The following is an 18,203-nucleotide window of genomic DNA, read 5'->3' as shown; positions in this document are numbered from 1 at the left end:
GGACATTAACGACCTTTCATACATGAAAGTAGTACAACCATCATATTACACTCACTGCTGTATAACCGCACAGTAGTATCGATATCCTCTCCCAAACCGGATACCGAAACTTATTACCCCTCTGATTTGGCCTATTAAATACCAGGACATCGGCGAGGAAACTTGAACAAGCTACTCTCCATCGCTGAGTCAGGACATAACTACTGATTCATGGAGGAAACGGGACACATTGCAGGCGGAACATGGAAACTTGTCCGGTCGGAAAATTTCGAACAGTATTGCAAATGTTTAGGTAAGTATATCGACACCAGTCCTGTTATAAATAGGTTTTAACATACATTTAGATCATTCGGGATACATTATAATAAACGTTAAAATAAAATTCAGGTCGAATTATGAATCATTGGAAGTGGCTTCATCTCCGACAGATACATATAATATGATAGATTTAAAACGAGATTAGGCCGTTACACATTTTAGAGAATACAACAAAACTACGTAGTTAACGCTTTAACCATACTTCAAATGTTTTTGATTATTTTTATCTTTTAAATCTTTTTTGAGTGAAAACTTACTTGCCTTCTATCGCGTTCATCATCTAGATTTTGCATGTAGCTTTTTGTTAGCCATTAGGGCTAGGACTCAATTTTCTGATTTGTTGATATTGATAACACATGGATGCCATTTATGTATTATTGTGACAAGAAATGTATGCACCGACGGCAGTGTAGCATCTTAAGCTGCATATAGTATGTTAAACATGAACATTCCCTACTTCAGCAAATGAATGATGCCTCGAATTTGGCCGATAGTTTGGAAAGAAGGGGTCTCAGATTCAACGTCAAGCTAAAACAACTTACGACCAATGGTACACCATTAATATGTCGATACACCATACATAAACATCTAGTCCTGTGAATACCTGTAATATGTCCACACATCATACATAAACATCTAGTCCTGTGAATACCTGTATTATGTCCACACACCACACATAAACATCTTGTCCTAGGAATACCTGTAATATGTCCACACATCATACATAAACATCTAGTCCTGTGAATACCTGTAATATGTCCACACACCATACATAAACATCTAGTTCTGTGAATACCTTAATTATGTCCACACACCATACATAAACATCTAGTCCTGTGAATACCTGTAATATGTCCACACACCATTCATAAACATCTTGTCCTAGGAATACCTGTAATATGTCCACACATCATACATAAACATCTAGTCCTAGGAATACCTGTAATATGTCCACACACCATACATAAACATCTAGTTCTGTGAATACCTTAATTATGTCCACACACCATACATAAACATCTAGTCCTGTGAATACCTGTAATATGTCCACACACCATACATAAACATCTTGTCCTAGGAATACTTGTATTATGTCCACACACCACACATAAACATCTTGTCCTAGGAATACCTGTAATATGTCCACACATCATACATAAACATCTAGTCCTGTGAATACCTGTAATATGTCCACACACCATACATAAACATCTTGTCCTAGGAATACCTGTATTATGTCCACACACCATACATCAACATCTTGTCCTAGGAATACCTGTAATATGTCCACACATCATACATAAACATCTAGTCCTGTGAATACCTGTAATATGTCCACACACCATACATAAACATCTTGTCCTGTGAATACCTGTAATATGTCCATACACCATACATGAGCATCTAGTCCTGTGAATGCCTGTAATATGTCCACACATCATACATAAACATCTAGTCCTGTGAATACCTGTAATATGTCCACACGCCATACATAAACATCTTGTCCTAGGAATACCTGTAATATGTCCACACACCATACATAAACATCTAGTCCTGTGAATACCTGTAATATGTCCACACACCATACATGAGCATCTAGTCTTCTGAATACCTGTAATATGTCCACACACCATACATCAACATCTAGTCCTCTGAATACCTGTATTATGTCCACACACCATACATGAACATCTAGTCCTCTGAATACCTGTAATATGTCCACACACCACACATAAACATCCTGTCCTAGGAATACCTGTAATATGTCCACACATCATACATAAAAATCTAGTCCTGTGAATACCTGTAATATGTCCACACACCATACATAAATATCTAGTCCTGTGAATACCTGTAATATGTCCACACGCCATACATAAACATCTTGTCCTAGGAATACCTGTAATATGTCCACACACCATACATAAACATCTAGTCCTGTGAATACCTGTATTATGTCCATACACCATACATAAACATCTAGTCCTGTGAATACTTGTATTATGTCCACACACCACACATAAACATCTTGTCCTAGGAATACCTGTAATATGTCCACACATCATACATAAACATCTTGTCCTAGGAATACCTGTAATATGTCCACACATCATACATAAACATCTAGTCCTGTGAATACCTGTAATATGTCCACACACCATACATAAACATCTTGTCCTAGGAATACCTGTATTATGTCCACACACCACACATAAACATCTTGTCCTAGGAATACCTGTAATATGTCCACACACCATACATAAACATCTAGTTCTGTGAATACCTTAATTATGTCCACACACCATACATAAACATCTAGTCCTGTGAATGCCTGTAATATGTCCACACACCATACATAAACATCTTGTCCTGTGAATACCTGTAATATGTCCATACACCATACATGAGCATCTAGTCCTGTGAATGCCTGTAATATGTCCACACATCATACATAAACATCTAGTCCTGTGAATACCTGTAATATGTCCACACGCCATACATAAACATCTTGTCCTAGGAATACCTGTAATATGTCCACACACCATACATAAACATCTAGTCCTGTGAATACCTGTAATATGTCCACACACCATACATGAGCATCTAGTCTTCTGAATACCTGTAATATGTCCACACACCATACATCAACATCTAGTCCTCTGAATACCTGTATTATGTCCACACACCACACATAAACATCTTGTCCTAGGAATACCTGTAATATGTCCACACATCATACATAAACATCTTGTCCTAGGAATACCTGTAATATGTCCACACATCATACATAAACATCTAGTCCTGTGAATACCTGTAATATGTCCACACACCATACATAAACATCTAGTCCTGTAAATACCTGTAATATGTCCACACACCATACATAAACATCTAGTCCTGGGCATACCTGTAATATGTCCACACGCCATACATAAACATCTTGTCCTAGGAATACCTGTAATATGTCCACACACCATACATAAACATCTAGTCCTGTGAATACCTGTAATATGTCCACACACCATACATAAACATCTAGTCCTCTGAATACCTGTAATATGTCCACACACCATACATAAACATCTAGTCCTCTGAATACCTGTAATATGTCCACACATCATACATAAACATCTAGTCCTGTGAATACCTGTATTATGTCCACACACCATACATAAACATCTTGTCCTAGGAATACCTGTAATATGTCCACACACCATACATAAACATCTAGTTCTGTGAATACCTTAATTATGTCCACACACCATACATAAACATCTAGTCCTGTGAATACCTGTAATATGTCCACACACCATACATAAACATCTTGTCCTAGGAATACTTGTATTATGTCCACACACCACACATAAACATCTTGTCCTAGGAATACCTGTAATATGTCCACACATCATACATAAACATCTAGTCCTGTGAATACCTGTAATATGTCCACACACCATACATAAACATCTTGTCCTAGGAATACCTGTATTATGTCCACACACCACACATAAACATCTTGTCCTAGGAATACCTGTAATATGTCCACACATCATACATAAACATCTAGTCCTGTGAATACCTGTAATATGTCCACACACCATACATAAACATCTTGTCCTAGGAATACCTGTATTATGTCCACACACCACACATAAACATCTTGTCCTAGGAATACCTGTAATATGTCCACACACCATACATAAACATCTAGTTCTGTGAATACCTTAATTATGTCCACACACCATACATAAACATCTAGTCCTGTGAATGCCTGTAATATGTCCACACACCATACATAAACATCTTGTCCTGTGAATACCTGTAATATGTCCATACACCATACATGAGCATCTAGTCCTGTGAATGCCTGTAATATGTCCACACATCATACATAAACATCTAGTCCTGTGAATACCTGTAATATGTCCACACGCCATACATAAACATCTTGTCCTAGGAATACCTGTAATATGTCCACACACCATACATAAACATCTAGTCCTGTGAATACCTGTAATATGTCCACACACCATACATGAGCATCTAGTCTTCTGAATACCTGTAATATGTCCACACACCATACATGAGCATCTAGTCCTGTGAATACCTGTAATATGTCCACACACCATACATAAACATCTAGTCCTGTGAATACCTGTAATATGTCCACACGCCATACATAAACATCTTGTCCTGTGAATACCTGTAATATGTCCACACACCATACATGAGCATCTAGTCTTCTGAATACCTGTAATATGTCCACACACCATACATAAACATCTAGTCCTCTGAATACCTGTATTATGTCCACACACCATACATGAACATCTAGTCCTCTGAATACCTGTAATATGTCCACACACCACACATAAACATCTTGTCCTAGGAATACCTGTAATATGTCCACACATCATACATAAACATCTAGTCCTGTGAATACCTGTAATATGTCCACACACCATACATAAACATCTAGTCCTGTGAATACCTGTAATATGTCCACACGCCATACATAAACATCTTGTCCTAGGAATACCTGTAATATGTCCACACACCATACATAAACATCTAGTCCTGTGAATACCTGTAATATGTCCATACACCATACATAAACATCTAGTCCTGTGAATACTTGTATTATGTCCACACACCACACATAAACATCTTGTCCTAGGAATACCTGTAATATGTCCACACATCATACATAAACATCTTGTCCTAGGAATACCTGTAATATGTCCACACATCATACATAAACATCTAGTCCTGTGAATACCTGTAATATGTCCACACACCATACATAAACATCTAGTCCTGGGAATACCTGTAATATGTCCACACACCATACATAAACATCTAGTCCTAGGAATACCTGTAATATGTCCACACACCATACATAAACATCTAGTCCTGTGAATACCTGTAATATGTCCACACACCATACATAAACATCTAGTCCTCTGAATACCTGTAATATGTCCACACACCATACATAAACATCTAGTCCTGTGAATACCTGTAATATGTCCACACACCATACATAAACATCCTGTCCTGTGAATACCTGTAATATGTCCATACACCATACATAAACATCTAGTCCTCTGAATACCTGTAATATGTCCACACACCATACATAAACATCTAGTCCTCTGAATACCTGTAATATGTCCATACACCATACATGAACATCTAGTCCTCTGAATACCTGTAATATGTCCATACACCATACATAAACATCTAGTCCTCTGAATACCTGTAATATGTCCACACATCATACATAAACATCTAGTCCTAGGAATACCTGTAATATGTCCACACACCATACATAAACATCTAGTCCTGTGAATACCTGTAATATGTCCACACACCATACATAAACATCTAGTCCTGTGAATACCTGTAATATGTCCACACATCATACATAAACATCCTGTCCTGTGAATACCTGTAATATGTCCACACACCATACATGAACATCTAGTCCTCTGAATACCTGTAATATGTCCATACACCATACATGAACATCTAGTCCTCTGAATACCTGTAATATGTCCACACACCATACATAAAAATCTAGTCCTGTGAATACCTGTAATATGTCCACACACCATACATGAACATCTAGTCGTGTGAATATCTGTAATATGTCCACACACCATACATGAACATCTAGTCCTCTGAATACCTGTAATATGTCCACACACCATACATAAAAATCTAGTCCTAGGAATACCTGTAATATGTCCACACACCATACATACACATCTAGTCCTCTGAATACCTGTAATATGTCCACACACTATACATAAACATCTAGTCGTGTGAATACCTGTAATATGTCCACACATCATACATAAACATCCTGTCCTCTGAATACCTGTAATATGTCCACACACTATACATAAACATCTAGTCGTGTGAATACCTGTAATATGTCCACACATCATACATAAACATCCTGTCCTGTGAATACCTGTAATATGTCCATACACCATACATGAACATCTAGTCCTCTGAATACCTGTAATATGTCCATACACCATACATGAACATCTAGTCCTCTGAATACCTGTAATATGTCCACACACCATACATAAAAATCTAGTCCTGTGAATACCTGTAATATGTCCACACACCATACATGAACATCTAGTCCTCTGAATACCTGTAATATGTCCACACACCATACATAAAAATCTAGTCCTAGGAATACCTGTAATATGTCCACACACCATACATACACATCTAGTCCTCTGAATACCTGTAATATGTCCATACACCATACATGAACATCTAGTCCTCTGAATACCTGTAATATGTCCACACACCATACATAAAAATCTAGTCCTGTGAATACCTGTAATATGTCCACACACCATACATGAACATCTAGTCCTCTGAATACCTGTAATATGTCCACACACCATACATAAAAATCTAGTCCTAGGAATACCTGTAATATGTCCACACACCATACATACACATCTAGTCCTCTGAATACCTGTAATATGTCCATACACCATACATAAACATCTAGTTCTGTGAATACCTGTAATATGTCCACACACCATACATAAACATCTAGTTCTGTGAATACCTGTAATATGTCCACACACCATACATAAACATCTAGTCCTGTGAATACCTGTAATATGTCCACACACCATACATAAACATCTAGTCCTCTGAATACCTGTAATATGTCCACACACCATACATAAACATCTAGTCGTGTGAATACCTGTAATATGTCCACACACCATACATAAACATCTAGTTCTGTGAATACTGTAATATGTCCATACACCATACATAAAAATCTAGTTCTGTGAATACTGTAATATGTCCACACACCATACATAAACATCTAGTCCTCTGAATACCTGTAATATGTCCATACACCATACATGAACATCTAGTCCTGTGAATACCTGTAATATGTCCACACACCATACATAAACATCTAGTCCTCTCAATACCTGTAATATGTCCACACATCATACATAAACATCTAGTCCTAGGAATACCTGTAATATGTCCACACACCATACATAAACATCTAGTCCTGTGAATACCTGTAATATGTCCACACACCATACATAAACATCTAGTCCTGTGAATACCTGTAATATGTCCACACACCATACATAAACATCTAGTCCTGTAAATACCTGTAATATGTCCACACACCATACATAAACATCTAGTCCTGGGCATACCTGTAATATGTCCACACGCCATACATAAACATCTAGTTCTGTGAATACCTGTAATATGTCCACACACCATACATAAACATCTAGTCCTGTGAATACCTGTAATATGTCCACACACCATACATAAACATCTAGTCGTGTGGATACCTGTAATATGTCCACACACCATACATAAACATCTAGTTCTGTGAATACTGTAATATGTCCATACACCATACATAAACATCTAGTCCTGTGAATACCTGTAATATGTCCACACACCATACATAAAGAATTTCTTAGTTTGAATGTAGACCACACATATTCCATTAAGAGATATCAGTTAACTTAGCGACTAATAGTAGTATTAAAAAATCGATTGCCTGATACCGCCGATTTGAATAATTGATATTACGTTCTTTTTGGAAATGGGAGAAAAGGTGGAAATATTTCCATAATACTAAGGAAGGTACTACTTCACATTTTAAAGTTCTATTAAATAATGAGATACACAAAACAAATATCTTCAAAAGTTTTACTTCACACATCATAAGATAACACATTTTTTTCTTTTTCTGTTTAAAGGTGTACCCTTCTTTAAGAGATGGCTGAGCGCGTTAATTTATCCATGCCAGAAAATCTGCGTCACCAGAGGGCGCTGGTCTATATTAACGTCTTCCTTCGTCAAACAGACAGACGTTCAACTGACCGTGGGACAAGACTGCACGTGGCCAACCTTCGACGGACGAATGATTCGGGTGAGATGATCTAATACATATCTGGGTGGTGAAGGTTACACAAAATGCTAACGTTTCTTCTTCAAAGTTTTTTTTTTTTTTTTGCTTAACGGAATATGTACTGTAAACGTTCTGACTGTGACGCATTCAAGCTTTTAGCACATTCGCAAATAACCGCTAAAATAAGATTACCACTAAAATCAGGAGGCTCCTTGACGAAATGGACCAATATGTTGTAATCTGTTTAATATGTAACACTGCTCAAATTGATGGTATTATTATTCTATCTTTCCACTCCTGATCTAACACAAATAACACACAGACATATTTACTAGTATGGAATATTTGTAATGTTTAACAGACTTCGGTCATCCTGGAAAACGGGCGGCTTGTCCTGCGTCAGTTGGACCCGCCCTTTGCCAAGATAACCCGGGAATTTGACGAGGAGACGATGATAATGGTATGTATCTTAGTTCAGTTATTTCAACAGAGTTTTGTAGTCATGCATTAAAATCAATATCTATTGATATTTGTGAAGCTGTTTGCTGAAAAGTGTTGCATTTTATTTAAAGTCCATTTGATCCAACACTTCTTTGGCTCAATGTTACAAATGATGAAATATTAACTCTTGTCCTTCTGAAGTATTCCTGAAGTATATGTATTAGTACCATAAGCGATAAAACTCTACAATTGCTCTATAAGCATTTCGTGTCTTTCCTCAACATAAATTTTACCCATGGCCATTATTTACACGTTTTGATACATGATTCAAAAATTGCTCCCATTATTCTATTTTTTTTCATATGAGAATTGAAACCAAATCAAACTAAAACACGCCAAACCTTATTCTACTCAATAATCAACAATGATAAACAAGCCTCCCCATGAATTGGTGGTACTCTTAACTATGGTTCGCAAAAACAAAAGCTAAAATTAACTATAACGATGGAAGAAAATGGTGATACATGATAAGGCCAGTGATTCTGTTTACACTATACATACTTATAACCATTTATTATTGTTTGATAGCAAAGATTTACCGAGCCTAATCAATTGCGCATGCTTCCAATGTAAATTACCTTGTTAGGAAAGATTTTTCATGCACACCTATTAATTGGAAGTCAATGATTTATAAATTGTAGCTGCATACTTCTCGTTTGCTTATTTTACGTCATAGCAAGTATTATATACATATATAAATAAAAATGTCGAGTGATATTATTTACAAAAGTTCAATAGATATTGTACAATATAACGTGTGATAATCAGTCTATTTAATGATTTGATTTGTTTATCCTTACAGACCCTCGAAGTAACGGATGTGAAAGCTAGACGAATATATAAGAGACAAGAAACACCTACAACAGATTTGACAAACGGTCAAGTGTCCGGTTGGTCAAGGACTCTTTTATTTGTATCGTTGTGTTTCTCAACGATTTCTATCGCCTGGTATTGGAAGATGGCGCCTCCTCCCTGGGCGTGATCATTGATGAGCTGTGTTTATTGTAAATACCATGCAATTTTATATTCAGTGTATGTACTTCAATAGGCAATCGGGGAATGTCGGCAATTTCCGTAATTTTCTCGTTTACGGAAATTGCCGATATTTCCGATTACATGTACCTCAACATTGTGTGTCCACTACTGTAAGAACAGTCTCAGTTCCCGATGGAATTCCCGGGCCTAAGTAGTGTACAACATACTGTCAACATTCTCGAAAGGGTGTACAATCCTGAATCCGAAATTAGGTGTGCGCTACAGATCGTAATATATCTTACTGTAAAGGTATATCTATTGTCTGTCAATTGTCGTCGAGGTATCTTGTCATTAGCGAACCATGTTGCTGCTAAAAGTGTAAACCTAGTAAAATGGACATTAATGATGAGCGCTTCTTCATTGGTAATATGATTCGTCTAGGTAAAATTAAATTCATGTCACGTTCTAAAAGAGGGAACCGGAGCAGTGACAAAGAAATGGCAACGTGCAATAATGAACTTAAAACTTAAAAAAGTGACCAACTCCTAACGACACCATAATGGTTGTCATTAAATCTAGACAACTGTCTTTATTTAAAGTATCTGCGTCTCTCGATAGCATGTTTGGTTCCGTGAATCGCGTTATCATTGATGTCTACCTAAATTTATGTATTTTACTAAACTATGTTTTACAATTAAATAAATAAACTTATATTGACTTGTTTGTCTGTCCAGAAACAAATGTCGACCAAGGATCCCATTGATGAAACTACACCACTGTACACTACACATTAAAATAGAGACCCATTTCCTCAAATTTCCTTTGTTTTAACAGATTCAAGCTAACTATTGCGACTTTAGTACACTTGCAAGTTCTAATAATAGAATAATTGAACTTTGACCCTTTTGAGCTTGACAGAAGACCAAGCCATGTATTTAACACAATCTTTATTTACAACATACATGTGTATTTCACGCTATTTCAAAATAACCCAGAATCTAAAACTAAGGATAAAGGGTTACCCTCACACTAAAGTACAATTACGGAGTTCGCTCACATGTGTACAGGCGACATGGCTTTGCAAGGTCTTCCATATAGCTATTTGCAGAAACAAACAACCACAAGCACGTGATGGCCTGCTTCCTCTGTCAAGTGGCGAAGTCCGAGTTTTATTGTGATTTGTTATACACAGAAATGAACACTTATATGTCCTATTGTTTATGTAGTATCAGCGAGTTTAGACCCTACCAAAATACTGTGTAGTGGGATAGTGTAGCGAGTGTTAAAAATATCGTTTTAACGTCAAAATTCAAGGATTACATTTTTGCGGGTAACGATAACTATTAGTCAAAAATCAACCCGAGAAAATTAACGTCCTTCCTATTTTACTCAAATCATGTTATGGTTCTGAATAAATTAGATTTACAAAACACTTATGATATGCATTTATATACCAATCACGTATACCATACATAAGTATGTGGGAAAGTAATCTTCTTCGTCTATTCATGTCTTAATACTAGAATGCCGTCATTATCTATGCGGTGCAGCAGGCGGATTTTTCTCACAATATATTCATATAACTTTATGGAATACGATTAATTTTTCAACAAACGAACACTTCACAGTTCATACATTTTACATAAGAGCTATCCCTAAAATGAAACAAGTGTTAACACGTAATAGATTCTTCTTTTATTTTCGTAATTGTTGAAACAGTTTTAATATCATATTGGGAAGCAAAATCTGACAATGGGGGTATCCATATACAATAAATTCATACATAGTACATCATGTATTCATATAATTTATGTAAAAATACTGCGGGATGACACCGCATTAGTGACAAAATATTGATCAAACCATGATCAAAACTAGGAACGTTAAATTATCTTTGGTTAATAAAATGATAAGCATCCATTTTAGAAATAAAATGCTAACAAACTCACTAAATGAAATAATCCTTACGGGAATATAATACTGTAGAGAGTTTCGTTTGGTATCTAATCGTTTAACGTCCTATCAACAGCTATGGCCACCTAAGGACGGTTTCGTCTGGGTACGAGATGCATGCGAAGGGTGATTCCGTGTGCTTTTAGGGAGGCTGCATATTATCGAAAACATCCAGGGATACCTCTCCGGGTCACATGATACCTACAACTGCAGAGATACTTTTACGTAGACGTTAAATGTGCTACATCTCCGACAAAGAGAAATTATGATAAATTGAAAACATCATATGTTTATACAACAGCGATGTAGCATATTTAATCTTCAATGTAGTTCCATCTTGGGTGGTCAGTAATCCTGATCCGAATTTTACTGAAGGGCTAGTGGAATACAAGGTGGTCAGTACTCCTGATCCGAATTTTACTGAAGGACTAGTGGAATACAAGGTGGTCAGTACTCCTGATCCGAATTTTACTGAAGGACTAGTGGAATACGAGGTGGTCAGTACTCCTGATCCGAATTTTACTGAAGGACTAGTGGAATACAAGGTGGTCAGTACTCCTGATCCGAATTTTACTGAAGGACTAGTGGAATACGAGGTGGTCAGTACTCCTGATCCGAATTTTACTGAAGGACTAGTGGAATACAAGGTGGTCAGTACTTCTGATCCGAATTTTACAGAAGGACTAGTGGAATACAAGGTGGTCAGTACTCCTGATCCGAATTTTACTGAAGGACTAGTGGAATACGAGGTGGTCAGTAATCCTGATCCGAATTTTACTGAAGGACTAGTGGAATACAAGGTGGTCAGTAATCCTGATCCGAATTTTACTGAAGGACTAGTGGAATACAAGGTGGTCAGTACTCCTGATCCGAATTTTACTGAAGGACTAGTGGAATACAAGGTGGTCAGTAATCCTGATCCGAATTTTACTGAAGAACTAGTGGAATACAAGATAGTCAGCACTCCTGATCCGAATTTTACTGAAGAACTAGTGGAATACAAGATAGTCAGCACTCCTGATCCGAATTTTACTGATGGACTAGTGGAATACGAGGTGGTCAGTACTCCTAATCCGAATTTTATTGAAGGACTAGTGGAATACGAGGTGGTCAGTACTCCTGATCCGAATTTAACTGAAGGACTACTGGAATACGAGGTGGTCAGTACTCCTGATCCGAATTTTACAGGACTAGTGGAATATGAGGTGGTCAGTACTCCTGATCCGAATTTTACAGGACTAGTGGAATATGAGGTGGTCAGTACTCCTGATCCGAATTTTACAGAAGGACTAGTGGAATACAAGGTGATCAGTAATCCTGATTGTTTAATTTCGTTTCCTGTCCAGCGGATAAGGACAGAAGCGAGAGTAAACTTCACATACAAACAACAGCTATAGGTATTAAATGTCAAATTGTTAAAAAGAAAAACAAATGTTTGAGACGGCAGCTGCCAATCATGTGTATGCGGGCCAATGTCATAACTCCGCCAAACATATCCGGAACCGGGTCTTCGAGGTTCCACAAATAACAAAAATGGAAATATCCGATAATAAACGTAAAAAATCACGATATGAACCTTCGAAGTCTTATATTATAAGACTTGTATATTTGTAATTTATCCGGTACCAAGACCCCTATTTGAAAGGTATATTTTGTAATCATGGTCGTTATTTTGGGAATTCCCATGAACGTACCAATTCGGTAGAACTGATACAGACCCAATAAAGAAACACATGGCAGATCTTATTCTGGGGACACTCAAATGATGATGACCCGTATATCAGACTTTTCATCTTAATTTCCATGTCCCCCAAAAGATTATAACATGGAATGCAAAGAGCTTTTATACAAATACTGGACATATTGAAAAGGGAAAATAACAGTTATCATAAAAAAAGGCGCTTAATAAAAAAAAACCACATGGTATTATATTTTGTACTAGAATATATAATTAACAATTAACAGATATCATCAACAATAATATCATCTGTACAACATGTTAAAGAACTGGGGCTCACATTTCTATAACAGTAAACATCATTGCTGCTGCTTATCAAAAAGAGATTTCCATAAAATAGCCTATTAAAATATCATATAAGAATATCTCTTTCCTTGAGTAAATCATCCAGTGAGTTCTCCATATTCTTGTTTGTGCCTCTAAGTCCGCCAACTACCCTAGAGGACCACACGAAATACTCCTGCACGCGATCCTCTGTCCAGCCCCGGGGCGTGCACCTCCGCAGGTCACGCAAATTGTATAACTTGTCAGCTAGTTTTACCAGTTTAGCTTTATAACTAGCGTGAGGTGCATGGTTAATCTGTTGCTGTTTTCTTTCCATCTTCGGTAATAATTTATCATCAGTAACCTCCTTCACAATACCTACAATTAACAGACATTTTTTTTCATATTTTCTAACATTTAACTTCTATCACAATGATACATCAAAATTAACATTTGTTACATTTTTTGAATATATAATATACATTAGGGAGATCGGCAGTTTCTTCTCAATTCCAAAGCATGTATTGTGATGTTTAAACACAAGACTTTTGAAGAATACCTTGACTTGGTGCCAAATTCCAAGACGGTATGGCAATAAATTTGTGGTTTATAAGACTCTGGTTCATCCAATTCCAAAACATTTCCAGGACTTTCTATCATTAAATTCAAGGACTTTTGCAAGACTTTTCTAGGACTAATCAATTTTTGGTGAAATTTATTCATAGCATAGTATAAAATCATAAAGTCTTATTTCGGTCAAGAAAATGTTATAGCATATAAAAAAGCAACGTTAGTTACACATATAAAATATATACATATAAATCAGCTTACCACACACTTCTGGGCCAAAATGTTGATCCAATTCATCAAAGGAAGTATCGGTGTCCTCGACAGTATCGTGTAGTAGGGCCGCCTAAAACACAATGGTTACAGAAGCAACGTTGACATGGTTCAATGGTAGAGTTTTCATCGCGTATAATTTGATTCATTGAATAAGAATATGAACTTACGAGCGGGTCTGTTACACATGAACAGCCATGGATATTTACAATGCGTCAGATAAAATTAGGCAAATCGTTAACATTTACTTCAGAAGAATTAAGGAAGCAAAACCGTTCAGATTAATGTTGTGGAAGTGACAACATCGTGGCAAGGTCCGAAGAAGTAGACATTAGCGGGATACACTATTATCCCAATATCGTTTGCTATTATTTATGGGTACATCAAAATGGCCGAAAGAAAGACATCCAGAATGGACTCGGGGATCTACCTTCTATCGTTCAGATTCCTTGGGCGATCTTATCGTAACAACAACATCCATTTCACAGTCCAAAAAGTTAAAATCAGCACTTGAGGAAAGGTTCCCCGTGTTTGCATGACATTTAAGCAAACAGAGATCGCCATGCGGGTTTCTGAAAGGGTCGAATTCAAGGTCGGATACAGGATTTTCAGTTAGGGGGGCGTGCCAAATTACGGGGAGTCCGGGGGTACTCCCCTGGAAATAAATTAGCAGGTAGGGGCAAAATCGTGCATTTTAGTGTATTTCACGATAGATTCATACAATTTTAGGGGATGGCAACCCCCCCCCCCCCCCCCCCCCCCCCCCCCTTAAATCCGCAAGTGGCATTTGTTGAAGATACAAGATGAGAAGTTTCCAAATATAGTCTTCAGCTCAATCGAGTGCTTAGGGAAGTGATTCTTCAAGTTTTTCTCACGCCTGAACTCGGTAAAGATGAAAAGGCCATGCATTAAATCCTGTTTAACGAAATTGAATGGAAGCCGTATGCCAGGCAAAAGTTTGGATTTACAAACATGGAACCCTGTCAAAACGTGTGTGGGTGTAACGGAATTATGCAGTTGCAGGTGGGAGCATCAATTCTTCTATTTCAGGAGATTGTTTCGCCAGGTTTCAGTGATTGGACTCTGTGACCAAACATCCGAAGTTGCCAATTATCCCAAATACAAATACCAACTTTATCTCAGGCAGAGATGATGATTGTAAAGTTCCGGCTCGTCATAAATTTTGGGGATTCAGCTGATATTAGAATCAGTTTGACAGGCATTCATTAATGAACAAAACAAAGTGAACAACATCAGGAGACTTTAAGAAGAAAACGTGTTATAACTACAGGAAATTGGAAAACAATGATCAGACATGATCACTTTCAGAAAAGGTTATAAGCAACAACAGAGAATTTGAAAGGGAAAAGCTTAGAACGATGTCGTGTGTGGAGAAGAAGACATTGGAAGGAAAAAAACGTCAAACTGGTAAAACAAGGAACATGGCTGAGGTAAGTCGAAAATGTGAGGGTTTGAGTTTCGGAGCTAGGGCTAAGTGCAATTCACGGTAAAGTTTCTACTGAGATCGGTCTATGACACATATTATACCATCTCCTTCAAATTTTTAACCAATGGGTTAACACTAAATTCAGGTGATGAACATCATGATACCAACCTGAATTACAGCAAGATCTGTAATTCCAGCCTCTTCTGTCAAGATTTTTGCCACACCTAGTAACAAGAAATATAATTTGTCAACATGACAAGGGACATATGCACGTCCCTGATATGACACATTTTTTATTTGTTATATCTGTGCTAAATAACTGATGCCAGAAACGGATCTGCTATTTTGTTTGTCAGAAATAAACGCTTTAGTTTATAAAGGTTAAATGCATAAAATGAACTCTGATATCAGGATAGCATGTGATTTTGCATTTACACAGCTGTTATTGTTTTTGACTTCCGGTAAAAACGGTATCATGTTTCCTTCATATTTTCCTGTTTTTATTTGTTGTAATGTATCATTATCAGATCAGTTTTGATAACAGCCAATTTAGAATACTCATCAATACTGAACAGGGGTATGTGTAATACGTGTTAGAATATACATAAAAGCATTGCTTCTTTATATTTAAAACTTCATTTCAAAATTACATATGCTGTAATATATTTCCCGTTTATTGATATTATATTTCCCTATACGAGTTATTTCCCTTGCGCTGTATGATATCTTATCGATGCTTGATTAATGTAATATATCTGATGGTACCTGTTGTATTGTACAAAAAATACGTTTAATAAGCTAGTGGACGTATTAACATCAGGAGTACTAATCCTTAGCTAAGCGCTCGCGGTAACGTTGTCACAGTACAATTGCAACTGCAGCATTAGGCCTACTAAGTTATACACTGTACTTATATAGTTACGTACGCTAGCTGTAGTAGACTGCTACATGTACATACATATATATCTGAGAAATGTTATACAAAAAAAAACATGCATTATCGTACCTATGGGATGGTTAATGTAAGGTGTTTCCTCTACATCCTTTCGTCGTTGGTCCTTATGCTTAATTGCAGCAAAATCAACGCATCGCATAAGTTCGCTAACGTTGTCCATTTTAGCCGGATGTTTATGACTAATGGTAAAAGCTGTAATTTAAAACCAAAACCGTGACAAAAATCCCGGATAAGCTACATTTTATGAATCACGCGAGAGACCGGCCTGTGTGACACCAATTTCATATTTTTTTTGTGACGGAACGAATGTTTGATTCTGTTTATCACCTGACAAGGCATGTCAATCGAGGGAGCATTTGATTAAAATATTATTAAATCGTTTTACATTGTCTCTTCAATTACACGAAAACGCCATAATTAACTGAACAGTTTCATCCCTCTACACGTTTCTATTAAAAAAAAGGGTCCATTTGGACACGTTGTGTCTAGCGATGCAATCGATCAAAATAATGCATAGATCATTCATAACTGTTGCGAAAGGTTTGACGCAGTGTGGGATTCCTACATATGTTGGCCAGACCTAATTATAAACTTTCAGGATAAAAGTGTAAATAAGGACGGACCATAACTTCATTATGCTCATAATTCTTTTAAACGAATGAGTAACGTGACAAAAAAAAAAAAAAAAAAAAAAAAAAATCAATTACAACTCCAAATCATTGATATACCGAATCAACTTGAAATGTAAACACTATAGGTAGGGGAAGAGGGAATGTTACTATCTGGAAATGGAATAGTGACCATAGGGAAGTTGAAATCAATATTGTTGGAACTTAGTATTGGAATCTGGCTGCCAATATCATGGTTTTAGGGTAATGAATTAAGAATAAAACCAAACGTAAATTAACCATATTAGAAAGCGGATGTGTCATGCGGTATTGCTTACAACTTCAGAAGAACAAAATGTAGTGAGATGAAATTGTAGACAGTCGAGTAGCCAGAAACTCCCAATTCATAATACAAACAATTCTACAAACGCAACGAAATAATTCTTCCCTAGAACCGTGGTTTGGAACAAGTTAGTACTTACCCTGACAAATTGGATAAAAAATCCCATAGCGTTCATTGTTACAAATCAAAAACGCGAGTTGAAGAGTGGTACAGCTGAACAGCATTTGTTGGAAGGACTCCCCCCAAATCCTCAGTTAACTTTTTGAGAGTAAATATCTTCGCATTGTGTGAAGGGTAAACAAGTGTTACTGTAGTGTACATT

At 36.8% G+C, this 18,203-nt stretch overlaps 3 protein-coding genes across 3 annotated transcripts; 2 read left to right on the top strand and 1 right to left on the bottom strand.

Moving 5' to 3' along the window:
* Positions 1 to 128: 128 nt before the first annotated feature.
* LOC117332492 (sodium/calcium exchanger regulatory protein 1-like) lies at positions 129 to 10,444 on the top strand. Its single transcript, XM_033891421.1, has 4 exons — positions 129 to 292; positions 8,106 to 8,278; positions 8,619 to 8,717; positions 9,561 to 10,444. The coding sequence occupies exons 1-4, from the start codon at positions 211 to 213 to the stop codon at positions 9,738 to 9,740; spliced, it is 534 nt and encodes a 177-aa protein (XP_033747312.1). The 5' UTR covers positions 129 to 210; the 3' UTR covers positions 9,741 to 10,444.
* LOC117332125 (mucin-3A-like) lies at positions 10,126 to 13,083 on the top strand. The gene is made up of 2 exons (XM_033891008.1): positions 10,126 to 10,174; positions 12,017 to 13,083. The coding sequence occupies exons 1-2, from the start codon at positions 10,126 to 10,128 to the stop codon at positions 13,081 to 13,083; spliced, it is 1,116 nt and encodes a 371-aa protein (XP_033746899.1).
* Positions 11,406 to 17,101, bottom strand: LOC117332491 (guanosine-3',5'-bis(diphosphate) 3'-pyrophosphohydrolase MESH1-like). The gene is made up of 4 exons (XM_033891420.1): positions 16,982 to 17,101; positions 16,144 to 16,199; positions 14,520 to 14,601; positions 11,406 to 14,066 (listed from the first exon to the last, which is right to left on the bottom strand). The coding sequence occupies exons 1-4, from the start codon at positions 17,088 to 17,090 to the stop codon at positions 13,777 to 13,779; spliced, it is 537 nt and encodes a 178-aa protein (XP_033747311.1). The 5' UTR covers positions 17,091 to 17,101; the 3' UTR covers positions 11,406 to 13,776.
* Positions 17,102 to 18,203: the final 1,102 nt, after the last annotated feature.

Source organism: Pecten maximus, chromosome 8 (assembly GCF_902652985.1).
Source record: "Pecten maximus chromosome 8, xPecMax1.1, whole genome shotgun sequence".
In the NCBI taxonomy this organism is placed as follows: domain Eukaryota; kingdom Metazoa; phylum Mollusca; class Bivalvia; order Pectinida; family Pectinidae; genus Pecten; species Pecten maximus.
Note: the sequence above shows the minus strand (reverse complement) of the source record. Positions and strands in the feature narration are given on the sequence as shown.